A 20,279-nucleotide genomic window follows, 5' to 3' on the forward strand; every position below is an offset into this window, starting at 1 on the left:
GGGGCTGAAGGTGACAGCTAGTGGTGTTCTGTTATTTTCTTTGTTGGGCCTGTCTTGTAGGAGGTGACTTCTGGGTACTCGTCTGGCTCTGTCAATCTGTTTTTTCACTTCAGCAGGTGGGTATTGCTGTTTTAAGAATGCTTGATAGAGATCTTATAGGTGCTTGTCTCTGTCTGAGGGATTGGAGCAAATGCGGTTATATCTTAGAGCTTGGCTGTAGACAATGGATCGTGTGGTGTGTCCTGGATGGAAGCTAGAGGCATGTAGGTAAGTGTAGCGGTCAGTAGGTTTCCAGTATAGGGTGGTATTTATGTGACCATCGCTTATTAGCACAGTAGTGTCCGGGAAATGGACTGCTTCTGTGGATTGATCTAGGCTGAGGTTGATGGTGGGATGGAAATTATTGAAATCATGGTGGAATTCGTCAAGGGCTTCTTTTCCATGGGTCCAGATGATGAAGATGTCATCAATGTAGTGCAAGTAGAGTAGGGGCGTTAGGGGATGAGAGCTAAGGAAGCGTTGTTCTAAGTCAGCCATAAAAATGGTGGCATACTATGGGGCCATGCGGGTACCCATAGCAGTGCCGCTGACTTGAAGGTATATATTGTCCCCAAATGTGAAATAGTTGTGGGTGAGGACAAGGTCACAAAGTTCAGCCACCAGGTTAGCTGTGACATTATCGGGGATACTGTTCCTGATAGCTTAAAGTCTCCCATTATTATCAGGACTTGTGTTTTGGATATTTCTGTCTCATAGCTCAGGTCTCAATAAGTAGATCTTGGGAAAAGTAGGTGATGTTCCTGTATAGCTTTTTATAACTTTTTCTTTTTTAATTTAACCTTTTACAGTTTTTAAACAGTACAGAAAGAACTCTGTGCTCCTTGAAGAGCCAAAGGTTGGTGCTGAAAGCAGTTTAATTTCTGCAGGGGGAATTTCTGCTGAGTACCTGATGATTGCTGTCCTTAAGGAATTTTCCTTTCCTTTTAATCTGAGGTTTCCCATCCATGTTCCCATTGCTGTGCTGCTCACAGCAAATTCACAGCTGCTGCAGCTGCCTCAGACAGCTGCTATGCTAACTCAAAACAGATGTCAAAGCCAGAGGTCTGACATTTAGAGGAAATGTACTATTAAATACCACCTCAGTGGCTTATTTAGCCCTGCTAGATAATGGGCCACAGAGGAAAATGTTTTCACACTATACTTGTGCACAAATTACACAGTCTTCAAGGAGTTTATTGACAGTAGATAGAGATCTTGGCTTGACAAAGAAGCAGCAACAATATGCAATTTTAAAAAAATAAGGGCCAAGTTCAGTCCTGGTGTTTAGCAGATGAAACTCCACTGAAGTCAGTAGAACTGCACCTACTTAAAACAAATCTCATTGTGATCCACAATGTATTTTGTAGCTAAGGTTTGCAAATGCTGTTTATGAATGAACACAGAAGAACATTATCCTGAGCCCACTGAACTCAGTGGCAGAGTTTCTGTGGACTTCAATGGTGCACAGTCAGGGGCTTAGATAGTAAGGTGAAAGGAGTCATATAAATACTTAGAACATAAACCCAGATGTAAATTACAGTGATTTTGGGGGGGTCAAAATTCAGCTTTATTAATTTGTCAAGATACCATTTAATAAAAAGGCCGCCTAGCATGGCTTATTTAGAAGAATTATGGTGAGCTCAGGGCAATAAATAAAAAATGGCATTGAAAATAGATTTATTATTTGCAAGTCTGCTTTTATTTTTTTATCCCACTTTTATGTACACACACACACAAACACACTTTCAGCAGTGCATTAGCTATGCTTGAATACTGATAAGTTGTGCAGCTAAATCCCTACTTCCAGCACTGAAAATGTATCCTATAATTTTCTGTATTTAGTCAGCAAAGCACTGGCATCGTTGTTCAAACTCTCCTTTCCACATTTTACAGAATCAGTGGAAGAACTCTCTCAGCCACCATAAGCAGTGAATCTCACAGCTAACTCAGACCAGGAAAGGGGTGCTTCTGCCCACTCCAGCCAGCATCCAGAAAGATGCCAGGTGCTGAACCTTCCCCATGACACCTGTGGTTCAGTTAGCCCCAGGGACCGAGATTCCTGAGGTCTTTCCAGTACTTGAGTCCCTGATGGTAGCACAGTGCAGTACTGGCTGAGCCTCTGTCACTGTTTCTTCAGTGGGACCTGAGGTTGCTTTCCACCTTTGAATACATAATCAGGCCATGATGAAATTGCTTGAGAATATATTAATGAATTTCACGTGAAGTGCAAAAAAGTGTTCTCTTGATAGTAATACTGTTTGAAAACATTTTTCAAGGCTAGAATTTATTTTATTTTGGAGGTGGGATGGGGAAAGTGTGTCTTAAACTATGGTAAACCAATAACTTGGCTTGTTGCACATAAAAATGTAAATCTGCACTATAACTCTATTAGTTACAAACTCAGCTTACCATAATTATTAACAAAATTCTTTCCCTCTTCATTTTCGAAAACAAAGTGTGTACCCGTTCGTTCTTAGAATGACTGCTGAGAAGACAGACTAGAATTGGGCATGCTGTTTGGGAGTGATCTGAGTTTTACTGTTTCTCAGAAAATGTCCAGAAGAATCCAAGCTTATGTCATTAAGGGTGCTGTTGTTTTATTTGACTTTTTGACTTTTTTCCCTTTATTCTTTACATGACACAATTAATAATTAGTATTTTAGGCTTCAATCTTGCGAAGACCCATGTATGTACTTAATTTTATACCCTATGAATAGTCCTGTTGACTTCAGTGGGACTAAACACAGTCCATAAAGTTAAACACATACATAAGTCTTCGCAAGATTTAGATTGTAAGCACTTTGGGGGGCCATACCTTCATGTATGGTTTTACATGGCACGACTGGGGCCCTGGTTGTGACTGATGCCTCTGGAATTTACTACAGTACATTAGCTTGCAGGCCCTAATGTGAACCTCTTAATTTATGTAAGCTGGAGTTCTGCATGGTAGTTGAGATGCAGCTACTGCACCACTTTTGGGGAAGTTTAAATACAATATTTATGATGACTTTGGCCCCAAAACACATAGGTCTGTGCTAGCCAGTCAGCTTTCAGGATTGGGGAGGTTTTTGGATGAGACTTTGTGACTAGTGTATTTGAATGTGGATTTATAAAATAAACATGGTGGATTCTACCTTTTGCTGTGTGGGGACAGGGCATCAAGAAAGCATCTGAGGAGAAATTAGTACACATTGTATACATTTCATTGTATACAGGTTACCTCATTATCCTCCTTCAAATCCATCCTTAAAAAATTCATCTTTCCAGTGATGCCTACAAAAAACTCAGTAATGGTTAGGCTGCTGGCATGTCAAAATCACTGCCTGCCCGGTACCGGTGTTGTCTTGTTGTTTCCTTGTACTCCCCTGTAGTTCTGTATTCATCTGGTATCTCTTGTGTTGTATCTAGATTGTAGAAAGACAAGGTGGGTGAGGTAATATCTTTTATTGGACCAACTTCTGTTGTTGAGAGAGACAACTTTTGAGCTTACACAGAAGAAGAGCTCTGTGCAGCTCGAAAGTTTGTCTCTCTCACTAACCGAAGTTGGTCCAATAAAAAAATTACCTCATGCACCTTGTCTCTGTAATAGTTTGGGACCAACATTGCATACCTAAATTGTAAGCTCTTTAGGGCAACCCCCTTTTGTTCTGTGTTTTACGGTGCTCAGCACAGTGGGATCCTGGTCCCCGGCTAGGTGCTACAATACTACAAATAATAACAACAACATAGCAGTGATAACGTAAAGAGTAGAACAGTTCTTCACATTACCAGGGTGTATGTATTTTATTGACAGAGGTTGTGTGGTTGAGAAGGACAGGGTGCCTCATATTGATGGAGAACTTGAGTATCATTCAAGAGAAGTTTGTCCAGGCAAAAATATGTACCAAGGCCTGTGAATGAGATCTTTGATCCCCGGAGTAAAGGCAGTCATGCAAGTTAAAGCCACATCTAATTTCTCAGATATTTCATTACATTCCAAAGTCTATAAGAAACCTGCTTGATTCTTGGTCAGTTCCTAAATCCTTTTTGCTTCATCTCCATTTGAAAAAGTTCACCTTTCTTTCCCTCTCTTGCCACTCAGGCTCTTTGTGTTCTTAGTAAGCTTCCCAAAATGCACACCAATGTCTTGATGTTACACAAAATATTCATCTTTAACATGTGTACAAGAATGCATTAGAGTGGCAATTGGGTAACTTTATATTTTAGGTGCAAAAGTGGGATATTCAGAGCAGAATAAACTCTGTAAAGTCTGAGTGCATTAATTATGAAGTCAGAGGGAGAAGATTTTAGCACAAATGTTAGTAGTAGGACTACTTGAAATCAATATAATCATATTGCTCACTTAGAAAATGGATTTAGAACATCACTGCCTTCCTCTCCTCTGTGGAAGATTATATTTGGCTGATTTCAGTAGACTTCATAACTACTTCTATACTTGGCTATGTTAAAAGCAATAAGCAAGGATTTTTATATTTACTCTTGATTTGATCAACACTCAACTGCCAGTGGTGTTAAAAGCACTGTAGTCCTTCACTTTATTAAAAAAAATTAGATTTATTATTATATTATGCCTGTATTAAATTCCTAAGTGGAGGCTGAAGTGTCTTTGTCAGTATAAACTACTATTGATTTATCTGTGGTTTTGTTTTTCTTTCCTTTCTGCTACCTTTGTCTGTTACTAAAGGAAGAAATGCCCCCGGAAAGCCAGTAAGAGAGGTTAGTGAGATTCAGGCTCCCTGTGACCAACAGAAGCCATGGCATCTTGCTCTCTGTGTCCGGCATTTGTGTGGCAGCTGTGTAGCTTATTTGTTTTTATTTTGTTTTTGTTTTGTTTTCCTGAGTGCATGCCACAAGCGTGCTCTAATATACAATGCCTCTCAACTTTCAATGGGGAAAATGTTAGAACAGGAGTGTGCCTCACTTCCAAGCCCCACAAAGATGGAAACTCAGGAGATGACAGAAGATGAGACTATATTAAAATAAAGTCGTTATGTGACACACATGATCAAAAGTCATAATCTGTCATTGGCCTGTTCCTGTCCATAAGCAGAATTGTTTTATAGATATCTATAGAATCAAGGTAAATAGGTTTTTCCTTTAGTATACTGAAGGTTGAGAGGTATGAAAAACTCACACTTTTTTTTTTTTAATTTGCAAATTCAGTTTTGCACAATAAGGAATGCTCCTAACATCCACCGACTTAACAGCGCTGCATTCAATTATATAAAGGAATAAAGGTATTTGCTGTGTGCTCTAGAAATGATCAATTTGATGAAAAAATAGCTTTTTATAATGCTCTGAGCTTTCAGAATTTGTACTTCTCTGCCTATTACTGGAGTGAAAATGTTTTGTGCAGTGTTGTCATATTACCTTTTTAAGTACTTCTAGTGAACTTTTTTTTATTGTTAAGCTATTCTTTGCACTCCTAAAGGCCTCATGTTTGAAAGATGAAATGCCCAATGAAATGATTATGAAAGATAAAATATTCAGAAGCTACCTTAGTGTAATCACAGCTGTGAAATGAACTTGCAGAAAATCATGCACAGAAGGTGCTTAGAATGAACAAATCAGGAATTTAAAAGGTGGCCTAACTGTGGGATGTTACTGTACCTGCAATGGGGAGAAACTAATTGTGACATACTCAGACTGCATCTACACTGGGCTGGGGGAGGAGGGGTTAGCCACCAGAGTAGCTACACCACTGTGGCTGACCGTGCTACATTGGCATAAATGGCGATTTGCACTGGTACAGTTTCCCTGGGGTGAACTGCACTTGTACAGCCATTTGCACTGGACAGCTATATCAGTGACTAACCACTTCACTGTAGATCAGCCTTTCCTCAAGGGAGATATCTGGTGCTTGCTTATTAACTTGTTCATCAACAGAGTATCTGACACTTCATCAAGCAGATTGCACCTGTTTAAAAATTCTATGGAAATGATTTGGTATTCAATTCTGCTAATTAATGGCCCTTAAGAACTGATGATTAGGCTCCATTTGAACAGAACAGGCCCTTGATGTTGATTTTCTTTGGCTTTGGTTATATTTCCATACATCATTAACAAAGACAAAATGCAGGTTGTGTGTGTGTGTGTGTGTGTGTGTGTGTGTGTGTAATAGCCTTTAAAAAAACTGCCACTGCCCTGGCTTTAGAGAGTGTGCAATTACTAAGTACTGAAAATCCACTGGCCTAATCCTACAAAGTACTGCGCACCTCCAAGGAAATGTTCAGCACCCTCGACTCTTGTTTCAACTCGGCGGGAGTTAAGGGTGCTCAGCAATTGGCAGGATTGAGAGCGATCTTCTCTAGGGTTACCATATTTTAATTTAAAAAAAGGAGGACACTCCACGGGGCCCCGGCCCCGCCCCAACTCTGCCCCCTCCCCTGAACGCTCCGTCCCCTGATCCTCCCCCCTCCCCTGCTTCCCGCGAACCAAATGTTCACGGGAAGCCTGAAACAGGGAGGCAGCAGGTAAGCTGGGGCTAGGGCGGGGCGCGGCCCAGTCCGGCCCCCCCGACCAAGCGGCTCCCTCCGGCGGCCGGCCCAGGCCAAGAGGCTCTGGCCCCAGCGTCTCCCGCCCGGCTCGGCTCAGGCTGAGCACCGCTGGCCCCTGCCCCCACACCGTCGGCCCCGGCCGAGCACCCCCGGCCCCGCACCGCTAGCCCTGACCCCCGGCTCCCACACCGCCGGCCCCAGCAGCCCTGGCCCCCTCCCTCTCTCCCTCCCTCTTTTCCCGGACATGTCCGGCTTTTGGGGATTTCCTCCCGGACGGGGATTTGAGGCCCCAAAAGCCGGACATATGGTAACCCTAATCTTCTCTTACTCAGACCACATGTACATGAAGTCTGCATGCTAAAAAATATTTCTCTGTCTAGTTATAGTGTAGCTTTAGGTTTACATGTCAGTCAATTTGTGTGAAGCCAGATTGCAATTAAAACACAAGTAGATTTTGTTCCTCTTACTCGTGTTGAGTAGTGCCTTACTCGGTGAGTAGTCCCATTGATTTCAAGATGCTACTCAATCTGAATCTGACCCACCAACAGGGAGGACTGTTCATGGATTGAGGCCCGGGGTTAGAAATTTGCACTGCTGAAATACCGACAGTATTGTGTTTGGGGTTTTTTAATTTACTTTCTGGCCTGTCTTTAGAGTCTGAACACTGCACATTTATTTCTGTAACAAGCTGCAGTGCAAGATTGATATTCAATTACTGTATCCTCCCCCGGGGGCCTTAATTCCAATACAGCCTCTAAAGCAAATTCAGCAGATACGGTACATATCATGCTGTATGTGACTAGAAACGGTGCAGTTAGTGTCTACAGAAATATACTGTTGTCCTGCTTTCAAGGCAAGCCCACATGTATTATTGTTCACTCCATTTGTACAAGACTAGATTAAATTAACACTTTCCATGTCTCTTTTTCCTCTGTTACATTTTGAAGCTGATTGTGATGTTTTTAAACAATGTTTTTTCATCCTTGCAGAGCCACTGGCACTGAGAAACTTTTTGTCTTTAATGTGGTGTTACAAAAAAAGAAAGTGGAATTAATGATGTCTTTGACAGCTCAATTATATTAAGATAATAATAATCCTACATGAGACTGTTCTGTTTTCATTTATTAAATGTTTTTTGGGCCAGCATTTTTTCCCCCTTTTTTCCTGCATCTTAATAAGAAATATAGAAATGTTGTATTTCAGGTGGTTCCAGTAAACAAAAATACAACAGAAGTGTAACAACAGTCCTCCTGGTATAGGCATTATAGGATTATTATTATGTAGTGCACATATGGCCAGGAAAGCCATGCTTATATTGTTCTCAAATCCCAATGGTCTTGAGAGAATAAACAACCCGCACACCCACATTGACTTTCTCACCAGCATGGTTAAGGAAGGGCTACTTGGATTGGAACTGGGCCTGCAGCCGATGAGGACCGCAAGGGCTACTCACCTCTTATCTCTCCCACCCTTACCCCATGAACAAGGGGACACAGAGAGTGGGAGGATCTGGAAGAATGAGCTGTAATGATGCAGAAAAGATGTGCAGTAATTTACTCCCCCATCCTGAACAAGCGGGGGAGGGGACAGGATTGTGAATCTGAATCACCGCTCAGTCTGGGCAGTGACAGGCCCTCCTTTACTCAGGTCAGATAGTACATTTGCAGGCTACTCCTCTGTTAAGGTATTTTTTATTTTTATTGTCGATGTTGCTAATCTCCACCCACAGAAATTACATCGCTAATTCTAATGTACTTTCAGTGCTAATATACCATACTAGCAAGTGGAGGGGAGGGGACCACAGGGAGATCAAAAACTGAAACACAGCAAGTAGCTTTAAAAGTAATGGGGTGGCCGCAACAAAAAATATGTCATGATATACCATACTGGAGAAAGTTTTTGTTATTGCCACTTATATGGGATGACCTACATAACTTGCTCTTGGCTCCAAACACACGGGAGTAGTTGTGATAATCCCAAAAGTACAGCAGTAGCAATTAAAAAAACGTATTGCACTATTGTTATACTATTTGGATATAATAATAGAATACAAGGTGGCGTCTAGAAGCATAAAGGTTTTATTGGCCCTCATTTTGGATGCCTGTATAAGTCATTCATTATGCTACATTTTATGTTTGCTTATGCCACAGTTTAGAAAATATTTTATTGATAAAATTTTTTTATTAATATTGTTGTTGCTCATCCTCTGCCTGTAAAATCAGGTTGCCTTAGTTACCAGAGCTCTGAATGACAGGAAAAATAGTATGAACAAATATTAAATATTTCTAAAAAGGATCTAAAATAGCTTTTCCATAAATCCAGGGAATTGGGGATTTAAGGTCTGATATCTTGGTCTGCCAGGGCTAGAAATGAATGATGTTATATCACTTGAAAAACTGGAATCCCAGAATTGTTTCTAGTGATAGCAGATCACAAGATAGCTGAGTGCGACTCCGGGATCACTGACAGTTTTAATATTGCCACTCATTGATGTTTGGCCATTATAATTTCAGCCCTTCCGAGTCCATGGTTTGGGGTAGATGTGGGTGAAGAAATAATTTTGTGATAGGTGCTTTAAAGACTAAAATAGAGGCTGTTGAAAGTAGCTTGCAGGACTGAAGTGTTCAGTGGACTGTGTCAGATTATGAGGTCAATCCAAATGTATGCCAATAAACCTGTTATACCATGCCATACATACGCATATAAATGCGTCACATGACAGCTGCCATTCTTATTATGTAAGCCCCTTCATTTCAAAAGGTGTTTTTTACTCATTTTTGACTTACTCAAACTTTCCCTTTTTAGGCTGAATTTTCCAGTACTGAAATCCACCAGAGCTAGATCTGTCTATAGCAATATTTCTTTATTTAGAAGGTTGAGCAAAAATGATTCTGCTGTTTTTGCATAGGTAGGGAGTGAAGAAAAATACCCTAATTTTTCAGATTAGAAGTGTGAATGTGTAACTTGTGAAAGGTGCCGCATGGATAGTCCAGGAGGCTGAAATCTTTTATTTATCCACAGCAAAGGAGGCAGTGTTGCAAACTTCCTTACACAGCCCTTAGTTACTAGCCTTGTTGTGAAAGGATCAGTGCCAGCAGTGACATGTTAGCTTATGCCCCGTGGTCATTCAGTCTTTGATGTTGCTGGTCAACGTAAAGCAAGGGTGCCAATTTACAATGGTACCAGGAACTGGACAGAGACTGCAAATATTATTTCATGGAGGCCACAAGATAGCAGTTAGATTATGATGATGTTTGGTCACTACTGACTTAGCTGGATTTGAACTGTCTACTTACAGCTGAAAGCCTCTTAATACCAATTATCAATTGTGGGAGCCAGCTAGTCCCACTTTTAGGGTTTGTTGTTTCTAAAGTTTGTATTTTGCCATCCGCAGCATAGAGCAGCATCCTTTGGTCTTTTTCACAAAAGCAAAAGAGAGAGACTGAACAGGGAAAGGAGGGGAGGGTGAATTGTTCATTTTATCCTGCCTCTTTACATCTTGTGGGATTGCTCACTGCCTCATTCTCTCTCATGCTTTATCTAATTTAAATTAAAATCACCAATGAGAATACATTTAACATTCTCTTCCTAATTGCCACTGTGAACATCCCAAAGCCACAGCGATGGCAATATAGCTGAGGTAGCATAGCGGTTAGGCTAGAGGAGCATTGCCAGAATTGTGTGGGGAAGTTTACATAAATACTTGGCTGTGTTATGATTGGTTCAAGCAAGTGATATTAGCCCCTCACTTTTATGAGCATTGAACTGATTCCTTTACACAGTAAATGAATTTAAATGATTTACTTTAAAGTTTCAGTCCCACAAGTTTTAATTAATTCAGCTCTACCATCTTGGTACCGCAGAAATGTCAACAGTGCATGATTATCTATATACTGTAATATTTAGGCACAACAGTTTAATGAAAGAGTCTGATCTTAACTCCTAGTATCTTTTCTTTGTGAGTTTGATTTACTCCACTTGAGTGGGGAAGTGCAAAATGTATCCCCTGCATCAGTGCAGAAATTCCATCCACTAGGGTGGGAAGCTCTAGTTGATGGGACCAGGATGATGAGAGGTGTTGAGTGTCCTGGTCCTGTCCTGTCCTCGACTGACTCGTCTCACTTTGTGGACTGTGCCAAGCAACTCTGGGTGCTGCTGTGTGCCACATCCTGTTGCAACTCTTCTCTGAACAGACTTTCTAGCACCGGAGTTCTTGGTGACTCAAACTCTTCATGCTATTTCAGCATATCTTTGTCTGATTTTAATATAAAGTAGTAGTTATTGGTTAATAAAAAGTTAAAATGCCATGAAGGTAGCTCTCGTAATGACATAAACCATCTGAGATGTATAACCAAAAGTGATAATATTTCAGGATCTCCCCTTGATACCAGTGACTAGAGCTGAGCAAATAAACCACAGTAAATAATGTATCTGATAAATGTAGCCTCTCTTGCTGCTAGTGGAGTATCCACAAACCGATGGCAGTTTCCTTGAATACATTTATTTGAAAGGATTCAGGGAATGTAGTTGTCAATTGTTCTTAATCCTTTAGTTGGATCACAAACAGTTTTAGACTCAGGCCTGATTCACATTGGTTTGAAGGGTATGTCTACACTGCAGTTAGACACCCACGGCTGGCCCATGCCAGCTGGCTCAGCCTAAAGGGCTGTTTCATTGCAATGTAGACTTCTGGGCTTGGGCTAGAGCAGTGTTTCTCAAACTGGGGTCGCCGCTTGTGCAGGGAAAGCCCCTGGCAGGCTGGGACGGTTTGTTTACCTGCCCCGTCTGCAGGTCCGGCCGATCAAGGCTCCCACTGGCCGCAGTTCGCCGCTCCAGGCCAATGGGGGCTGCTGGAAGCAGCGGCCAGTAAGTCCCTCGGGCCGCGCCACTTCCAGCAGCTCCCATTGGCCTGGAGCGGCGAACCGCGGCCAGTGGGAGCCGCGATCGGCCGGACCTGCGGACAGGGCAGGTACACAAACCGGCCCGGCCCACCAAGGGGCTTTCCCTGCACAAGCAGCGACCCCAGTTTGAGAAACACTGGGCTAGAGCCTCCGCTCTAGGACCCTAAAAGGTGGGAGGGTCCCAGAGCTCAGGCTGCAGCCCAAGCCCAAGTCAGCTGGCACAGGCCAGCCACGTAGTTTTATTTGCAGACATACCCTAACTGACTTTGGATTATTCCCTAGTCAAGCTGTGTTAGTTATGATTGGTCCGGTTGTTTTTTATTCACTGATCGGATGAGTGATCAAGCACTTCCAGCACCCATTTAATACGGGTGCAAATCTAAAATGTGGTTTATGTGGATACTTATGCATGTGACTTTGAAATTTGCTTGCCATGAATATTCCTGCCAATACGACTCGAGCACTTGTACGTGTTTGGAAAGCGAGCACATGGAGCATTGCCAAAGTGCATTACTGTACAAATTCAAACCAGTATTGGTTGTGACGTTTTCTGCAAGATTTACTGAGCTCTTCTAACAATTGTGCTATGAATGTCACGCTGTTACAAATGACTTTTTATATGTGTTGTAGTATGGGGATTTTTAGGTACAATATTCTATGTTGTACTCAGCATGAAATTGTGCAGAGATATACATGGAGAGTGATTTGTGTCTACTTCTCTTATACATAATGTTCATAACAATTCACTGTCCTGTCCCTGTTATTAATGTCCTTTTCTTTGCCTTTTGTTTTTCAGGCCACAATGTAGGGAGCCTTTTCCACATGGCAGATGACTTGGGCAGAGCAATGGAAACCTTAGTTACAGTGATGACTGATGACAAGGCATTAGAATAGCAAGATGTGTTTTACAACTTCAGGCGTCCCGCATGGTTTTTATAAAATTCATACAACAAAGAGGATTAGACTGTAAGAGTTTACAAGAAAACAAATCTATATTTTTGTGAAGAGTAGTGGTACTATACTGTAGATTTCAGTAGTTTCCTAAGTCTGTTATTGTTTTGTTAACAATGGCAGGTTTTACACGTCTATGCAATTGTACAAAATTATAAGAAAACTACATGTAAAATCTTGATAGCTAAATAACTTGCCATTTCTTTATATGGAACGCATTTCGGGTTGTTTAAAAACATTTATAACAGTTATAAAGAAAGATTGTAAACTAAAGTGTGCTTTATAAAAAAATAATTGTTTATAGAAACCCCCTTTAAAAAAAAAAAACAAAAAAATGGAGGCAATGCATTTATTTAGTATCATTTCAGCTCTGTAACTGTACCAGAGATGTATTCATGTTCTGTGTTCTTTTCCCTGCTTAGCAAAGGAAGTATTTTCTGCAGCAACACCAAAACAACTGACTTACCTTTCACGTTGTTTTTTGTCTGACTAAGGTTGGCTTAAAAAAAACATCTTAACTTCCAACTGAGGTCGTTTTTCCACCTCTTTCCAGATAAAATTAAGGATTACATGAATCATCCAGCTAGTCTGCAATAATGAAATGAAAGAGCACATTACATGACAATGCTCTCTTCAGAGCTTGCAAAAATAAATTGTAAATCTCATTAATATCCTATACTCCAGCTGTTTCTTCTGCCGACTAAAATCCTGAATGTTGTAGTAAAGAAACATGGGAATTGCCTTACCGGATTAAACCTTTGGACCTTATTGTCCGGTACCCTGCCTCTGGCAGCGCCAGCACATGATGTTTCAGCAGAAGTTTGATATGCTTCCTCCCCACCCATAATGCCACCTTTCTGAGATACTGTAGGTGGAGGGAAGGAGATTCCTTACTGACTCCCTGCTGTTGATCAGCTTCTGTCTAGAAGCATGAAGTGATTGTTCATATATCATCATAGATTGCATAGCTACCAATGTTATTAATGATCATAAAGTTACCCAATCTTTGGGTGGGGAGGTGAACACATCCACAATATCTATCTCAACCCCTTGTGGCAGCAAGTTCCAAGGAGTCACAGTGTTTAAAGCTTTGGGGGGCAGTGTAAAAGAATTACTACTGTTCCTGTATGATAAGCAGTTGAAGGTGCCACACTGTTCCATGAAATGTTCATCAGCAAAACAAGGTTCTTCCCCCTCCCCCACCCTTGTCCCCTCAGTATTTTGTTCTTCCCCATTTTTTCTGCAAGTAATACCGCACAATTCACAATGACTTGGGAGAGGGAGAAGAGAAAATAGGTTAAACGGTTCAACAGCAACTCATTAGGGTAGGTTGGGGTATGAGGTGCTGTTAGCAAAAGCTTTACCATTTCATTTTCTTTTATCAGCTTTTAATTTCCTTTTATAACACATAGAAATACACCATCTGACTTACATTACTTTGCAAGGGTAAAAATCTGTTACCTCTTCTTGTACGAAGTGTAATTAAAAGTTGAGAGAGATTTTATTTTATTTTGAATGCTAGTTAACATTGAACATGGCTAGTCATGCTATTTCTACCTCACTTTGGTTTTGTGGTGTTCCTGACAATTACGTACAGATGTTACATTGTCACCACTTGTCCATTGTGTGAACCGGTCTCATCATTTAATACTAATACATTAAAAAGAAACCCAGATCACTTTCATGATAAAGAGCTCTTTAAAAGCTTTATTTACAGTGGGTACCCTGTTTGCTTCTGATTGCCTTTCTTCAGGAAAGTTCAAATCAAGATCTAAGGGAATGGATTTGTTTTTCTTTTTTTCTTTTGTGCTTGTAAGTTAAACCTCTTTAAAAAATCAGAGGTAAATGGCTTGCACGATTGTTTTCATCAGGGTTTTATTTTGGTTGGTTTTTACTTTCTAGACATTAGTTTTGGAGTGAATCTGTTAAAAATATTTAAAAAGTTGAGAGCTTTATTGCTGCTTTTTAAGCATAATTTGGGAATTATTTCATGTTCTTTATAACCACAAAGTATTAAACTGTAAAACATAATCATTGTAACTGACTACATAAATATCATATGGCATGTTATTTCATTGTTACTCAGTACTGGTTTATTCCTTGGGTATCATAAAATATTGTGTTTTAACACCAACACTGTAACATTTACTAATTTTTTTATAAACTTCAGTTTTACTGCATTTTTCACAACATATCAAATTTCACCAAATATATGCCTTACTATTGTATTATATACTGCTTTACTGTGTATATCAATAAAGCACGCAATTATGTTATTAATCTTTATGGAAGTGCAGCATTTATTTAGTGGCTTTCTTTTCCAGTAATCCGCTCTTTATTGAGCTCCACTGGCTGACATGCCATCTAGTCTATTCCTTAATGTACTCCATATACCCCTCAACAAAGTACTCAGTGGGCTGGATGCCAAGGGCAGCACCCATAGAAATCCCACATGATTTGGGAGAAGGGGCAGGGAACCTCAGCTGTCTCTCGGAGGGGTTGTTTTGTAACATGTGGGGCTAACCTAAGGCATAAAGCTCATACCAGCACTACCCATTCTGAACAGGCCATTATACCTTGAATGTAAACAAAATTCAACTCCATCCATGAATATTTTTGTTGTGGGAAGCAGCTGTAAAATCCACATTGCTGGAATTATTTCTAATCCTTCCTCCCCCCACACACACACACACACTCCTCTCTTTGGCTTTGTACTTTCCCTCTCAAGGTCTCTGCATACTTTCTTCAGTGTTTGTCTACAGGCATTGCCACAGTGGTTTAGAAATATCTATTGACACTCCAGGGAGACATTGGGCTGGTATTGTTTTTCCCTTATTATTGCTCTTTCTTGTTAGTGTGTTTCTCCCACGCACAGCCCTCCAGGGGCTGCCAATGCCTTGCTTCCTGTTCAGTCTGAAGAGTGAAACCACATCTAAGAATCAAATTCTAGGCATTTATGTAGCAATTCAAAGGTCTTCTACCACATTATGTAGCTCTATGAATCGTAAATAATTATAGTGATTATGTAAGAATTCCCAGTCATCACTCTGAGGTTTGACAGGCTCTTGTCTTAAGATTAGGCCCAGTATTATTAAAATTACTATTTAGTTGGGAACTCTGATGTGCACATTTGCAACACTCACACTTTAGGAACACGTCTGTATTTGTAATAGTTCATTAATACATTTAGCTAAATTACAAACACTCTAATGGCGCACGATATCTAGCGATACTACAGAATGTAGAGCTGACTATCTATATACTCAGACCAGCCCTTGCAAAACAACCTGAAATGTTAGCCAGTATCTTCCTCCTTATCACCACTGGGCCCTCCCAAGGGCTACATTTCTCTCTCCTCCTGCCCACAGGCTGGAATACAACTTTTATAACGCATTACACTGATGTTACTATGGCTAATGTATATTCAGTCGGGGTTTCTTTATTTGTATTTCCTCACCCTACTAATGTTGGGGGTGCCCTTCTCCCACCGATTAGTATATTAATAACCTCAATTTATTGCCATGGCACTTTTGTGGAGAGACAGCTGCAGATGTTGCTAAAATATCCAAAAGTTAGTGTTAACTCATGGTCCTGTGGTTGGCTGGTGGTGTTCTGGCTAAACATCCCCCCTTACACACACTATTCCCAGGTAGGGTCCTTGTATTACTGCTAAATAAAATAAATGCTAATGCTAGCTCTATGGGCTACCGTTGCTGCCATATGTGTTGCCAACAGACCACAAAACATCATCACGCATGTGGCTGATAAAAATGTGGTTCAGGGAGCATTATGAAAGTGCTTGCTCTGTAAGAGATGTCTGGGCATTTGGTAAGATGTTTGAAGAACAACTCCAGATAATGTGGCATTTTTTAAAAAAAAATCCTCAACACTCCTGGCCCTTTTAAAATGTTTTCTTCCATTGCTGTCAGACAGCTGTATTTAACAATAGATGCTTTTCAAGCTGTGTTCCTGAGCAAATATATTGTAAACTTTCGTCTTTATAATCTGCTGCCTCTTGTCACCCTCCTGAGTGCTCAGCTATGGTGAATTGCAAAGACAGGACCATGACATTGCTAAATGGTGCAGGCTGATTATATCACCATCAGGTGGCTGGCCCCTTTCCCTGAAGTAGTCCCTGTGCCTTTGTGCCAGTACAGGTGGTCCCAGTTTGGCCAATTAAGAGGGTGGGGCAGCACCTGGGGCTACAGAGGATGAGAGGGAGTCAGGGAAGTGGGTGGTTCTTGGAAAGCAGGAGAATAGAGGGGTGGTGGTGTCGTAGGTGTAGGTGTCTGACTACCCTGAGCTAGAGGGCTAAAAGTCCCTGAGCAGCAGAGGGCATTACCTGCTGACTTGTAAGCTGGAGAACCCCAGCCAAAGAGCAGAGAGTACTAAAGGCAGGTAGGGTGACCAGACAGCAAGTGTGAAAAATTGGGACAGAGGGTGGGGGGTAATAGAAGCCTATATAAGAAAAAGCCCCAAATATCAGGACTGTCCCTATAAAATCGGGACATCTGGTCACCCTAAAGGCAGGGCACCAGCAGAGGGGTTTAATCTGCCGCCATCTCTCCAACCTGGCAAAGGTTAATGGAATGGGGGAGTGAGGGGTGCTCCCTGGTGACGATGGACTCCCAGCAGAGTGACTGTAGGGGGTTCCTGCTAGGAAGGGCAGGGCTGTACTCCAACTGGAAGGGCTCGAGCACCCTGGCAGATGAACAGGAGAGGAGGGAAGAAGAGATGCTGTATAGTATATGTTACATTGATGGATTACCGATAGTGGGCTTTTCAGGACCATAATCAAGGGGTGGGGGGAGGTGATAAATGGACTGTGTTTGGGATTTTTGTTATGGACGCTTTGCAGTGTTTTATTGTAATAAACTAGCCCCCGGGGGGGGGAATTGTATTAAGGCTTGGAGTCTTTAGGGGCATGAGAAGGGAAGGGGGATAGTAATCCTAGCATTAGGGTACCAAGCTGCAAGGGAGCATTCGGGAATAAAGAGGCCATGTACACAGTGATTAAGAAAAAAACATGTATTTGACTAGTGCGATAATACATAGCAACCTCCCCTACTTCACTCATTTGGGCTAACACTCCCTACCAAACTGGAGTTACTCTGAAGCCTCTCCCTCGCCTTCTCTCCCACCCCCCCGGTAAGTGAGATCACAATGTGCCTCTGGGTAATAAGATTCAGCTGAATTTCTCAGTCCACTGGCTCCACTGCCTCACAGTGGACAAAAAGGGGCCTGCTTAATCTAGCTGAGTTAAATAAAAAGGAATCTCGCTTCCTCTTTGTGCCAAGTGAGGAAGTTGATTGCATTGGCAGTGCCACTGTTGGTTTTACCAACTTAGGCTTTGATGCAGTAAGGAACTTTGCCTAACTTAAGCGTGAGTCATCCCATTGCACTACTTTGCTGAATTGGAGCCTTAAAGAAAGGTAGACAAGACATGTCACTATTGATTAACGTTCTACCTTCTCCTGAGGACTTCTCACCACTAAATTCAGATGAATTCAAATGCAAACCCTGGCAATAAGATGATAACCCATTTTTGAAATGTGCTGTCAATCACTTCTCACATGCACCAAAAGCAAACCGTGCATCATGTGGTTGGCACCACTTATAGGAACACCTGCTGTAAGAGTACCCTTTATATTAATAAGTTTAAAGACTTTGCCAAAAGTTTTCAGTGAATTTTTTTCTGATTATAAGAACTGAGACCCAATCTCCTCCCTCCAAAAAAACCATAGTCCCTTTACCCTTTAAAGAACATCAATTTTTCCCTGTGTTTTTTGGCTTTTACAATCAGTTTATCTCAATCTGTTGAGAAGTGGCCTATTAGATGCACCATGGATTTCCTCTGTTTTCAATGTAGTATTTGCATTGAGTATCATGTTCCTTACTGAATACAGGAACAGTGTGTTCTTGGTAGTGGTGCTCTATTGTACTAACTACTGTGGCAGTTTAACAACAGTCTTCCAAATTGCCATCCACTAATCTAGTTGGACTGAGACAGCTCCTGCCCCACCAGTGACTTTCCGAGTCTGCTTCTATGGAACCAGGCAATAAAATGCAAGTTTGCTCTTAGGACCTTACAGCCCACCTCTAGTCATAAATGCAATGGAAAAATGTGTTTGTCTAAAGGTATGTCTCACAACTTTAAACAGCAGCTGCAGTGACTCTTTGTAGGTATAATGAAGGCAGAGTAAACTGCTTTAGATTGGCAAATGCAGCTAAACGTTACATTAAACTAGATAATGATGCACAAAACCATGTATAATGCGTAATAGTTTAGCTGTATAGAAACCTATAGTGAAACTTGTTTCAGATCCAGGAAATAATTACTACAGCATGTTTTAAAAGCTGGTCTTGCTTAATAATTTTCTAAATAGTACGTGCTGATATATTATGTGTATTAAGACTGAAAACTTGTCTAGCCATGCAGTTGATGAAAAATATGCTTCCTGTAAATGCCTTAGAATTGCACGGAAAGAACATGAACAGCACATTAGAAGAAATATAGCATGCCTTCTAAGTTGTCTATATGAGGAATTTCAAACACTTTGGTGGCATCTTACTAGAAAGACTGCCTCATGGATCCATCTCCTCGTCCACTCATGACTGACCAGTATCCCTGTGATGACTTCAGCAATTGTAAACGTGAACAAGTGATATTAGAAGAGTATTTAATGTATTTTCAGCTGCCTTTGAATACAATTTAGCAGCTAGAAACATGAGGAGGAGTAGACACCATGTGACCAGCCAGTTCTCAGCAGATACCTGTAAGTGCTCCAGGGCTCACAGCTTGGGACATGTGTTCTAGAAGGAGAATACCACATTAAAAGAGACACAGAAATCAGTAACCAATATCATTTGCCCTAACAGATAAAGTCAAAATTAAACAACTTTGAAAAAGCCAGGCTGTTACTTAAAATGTAGAACATACAGTTATCTGACATTCCACTCTGGAGCATTCCCAGACTGTTCTACTCCGTTGGTCTTATGACCCCCCTCCAAGCAGAAGCAAACAAACAGAGTAAAAAGGTATCTCCCGACAACGGGTGAAATCCTGGCTCCACTGAAGTTGATGGGCGTTTTATGATTGACTTCAGTGGAGCCAGGATTTCACCCACTATATCTAATCATCAGCTGTTCCTAATCCCCAATTTTCTTGTCTTCTTATATCCTGAGGTATTGTAACTACTCAGCTCTGTGCTTAACCCCTGCCTCTTGCCTTCATTCTAGCACCTCCAAGGCAATCGTGCTGAAAAAGGAAAGGAGAGAGAAGAATGTAAGCACATGAGGTGAGAAGATGAAGGAGGAAAGAAAGAAACTGCCAAAGAAGAAAGAAAAACCCCGCTGGTGAGCATCCAGCCGTGGTGCAGTAAATGAGGTAGACACTTTGCCTGTTGTCTCTTATTGCCCTAACCCCTTAGCTTGGACCCTAATTGGCTGGTCCCTTCCAGATGCAGGCTGGCTTCTTCAGGTGATCTTGTCCTGTATACAAGTCCTTCCTCTCCATCTCTATCCTGGGAAGCAGCGACTCTGAAAAAGATTTGGGGGTCATGGTGGATAACCAGCTGAACCTGAGCTCCCAGTGCGATGCTCTGTATCAAGTTACCTGCCCTCTTCACTATTTACCATTCCCCCCATTCCTTTTGCCTCTAGTGACCCTTGGAGGATGAAGTTCCCTCATCCTCTTTTTGTACTCTTTCCAGACGCATTGGCCTAGATAGAGAAAAGCCTTCTCATTGCGCCAATAGTGCTGTGTAAATAGCCTCTATGAGGCCTGCCAACCCCATATCACCCTGTGTCTGGGTCTTTTTTGCTTGGCAGGAATATGGGGCCCTCGTCTCCCTGAATCCTTGAATTCAGTAGACAGCAGCATGAGGATATC

At 41.4% G+C, this 20,279-nt stretch overlaps 1 protein-coding gene across 32 annotated transcripts in view; it reads left to right on the forward strand.

Annotated features, from left to right (window-relative positions):
- Positions 1 to 14,668, forward strand: part of DMD (dystrophin) — a 2,010,563-nt gene extending 1,995,895 nt beyond the window's left edge. For 25 of the 32 annotated variants that reach the window (XM_065590838.1, XM_065590818.1, XM_065590869.1 and 22 more), the window contains one exon: positions 12,234 to 14,668. In XM_065590838.1, the coding sequence (XP_065446910.1) occupies positions 12,234 to 12,331 (98 nt within the window). In that variant the 3' untranslated portion in view covers positions 12,332 to 14,668. Of the gene's footprint in view, positions 1 to 4,723; positions 4,756 to 12,233 lie in introns of all 32 variants that reach the window. The other 7 variants (XM_065590858.1, XM_065590891.1, XM_065590910.1 and 4 more) reach the window with 2 other exon arrangements.
- Positions 14,669 to 20,279: the final 5,611 nt, after the last annotated feature.

Source organism: Chrysemys picta, chromosome 1, assembly GCF_011386835.1.
Source record: "Chrysemys picta bellii isolate R12L10 chromosome 1, ASM1138683v2, whole genome shotgun sequence".
NCBI lineage: Eukaryota > Metazoa > Chordata > Testudines > Emydidae > Chrysemys > Chrysemys picta.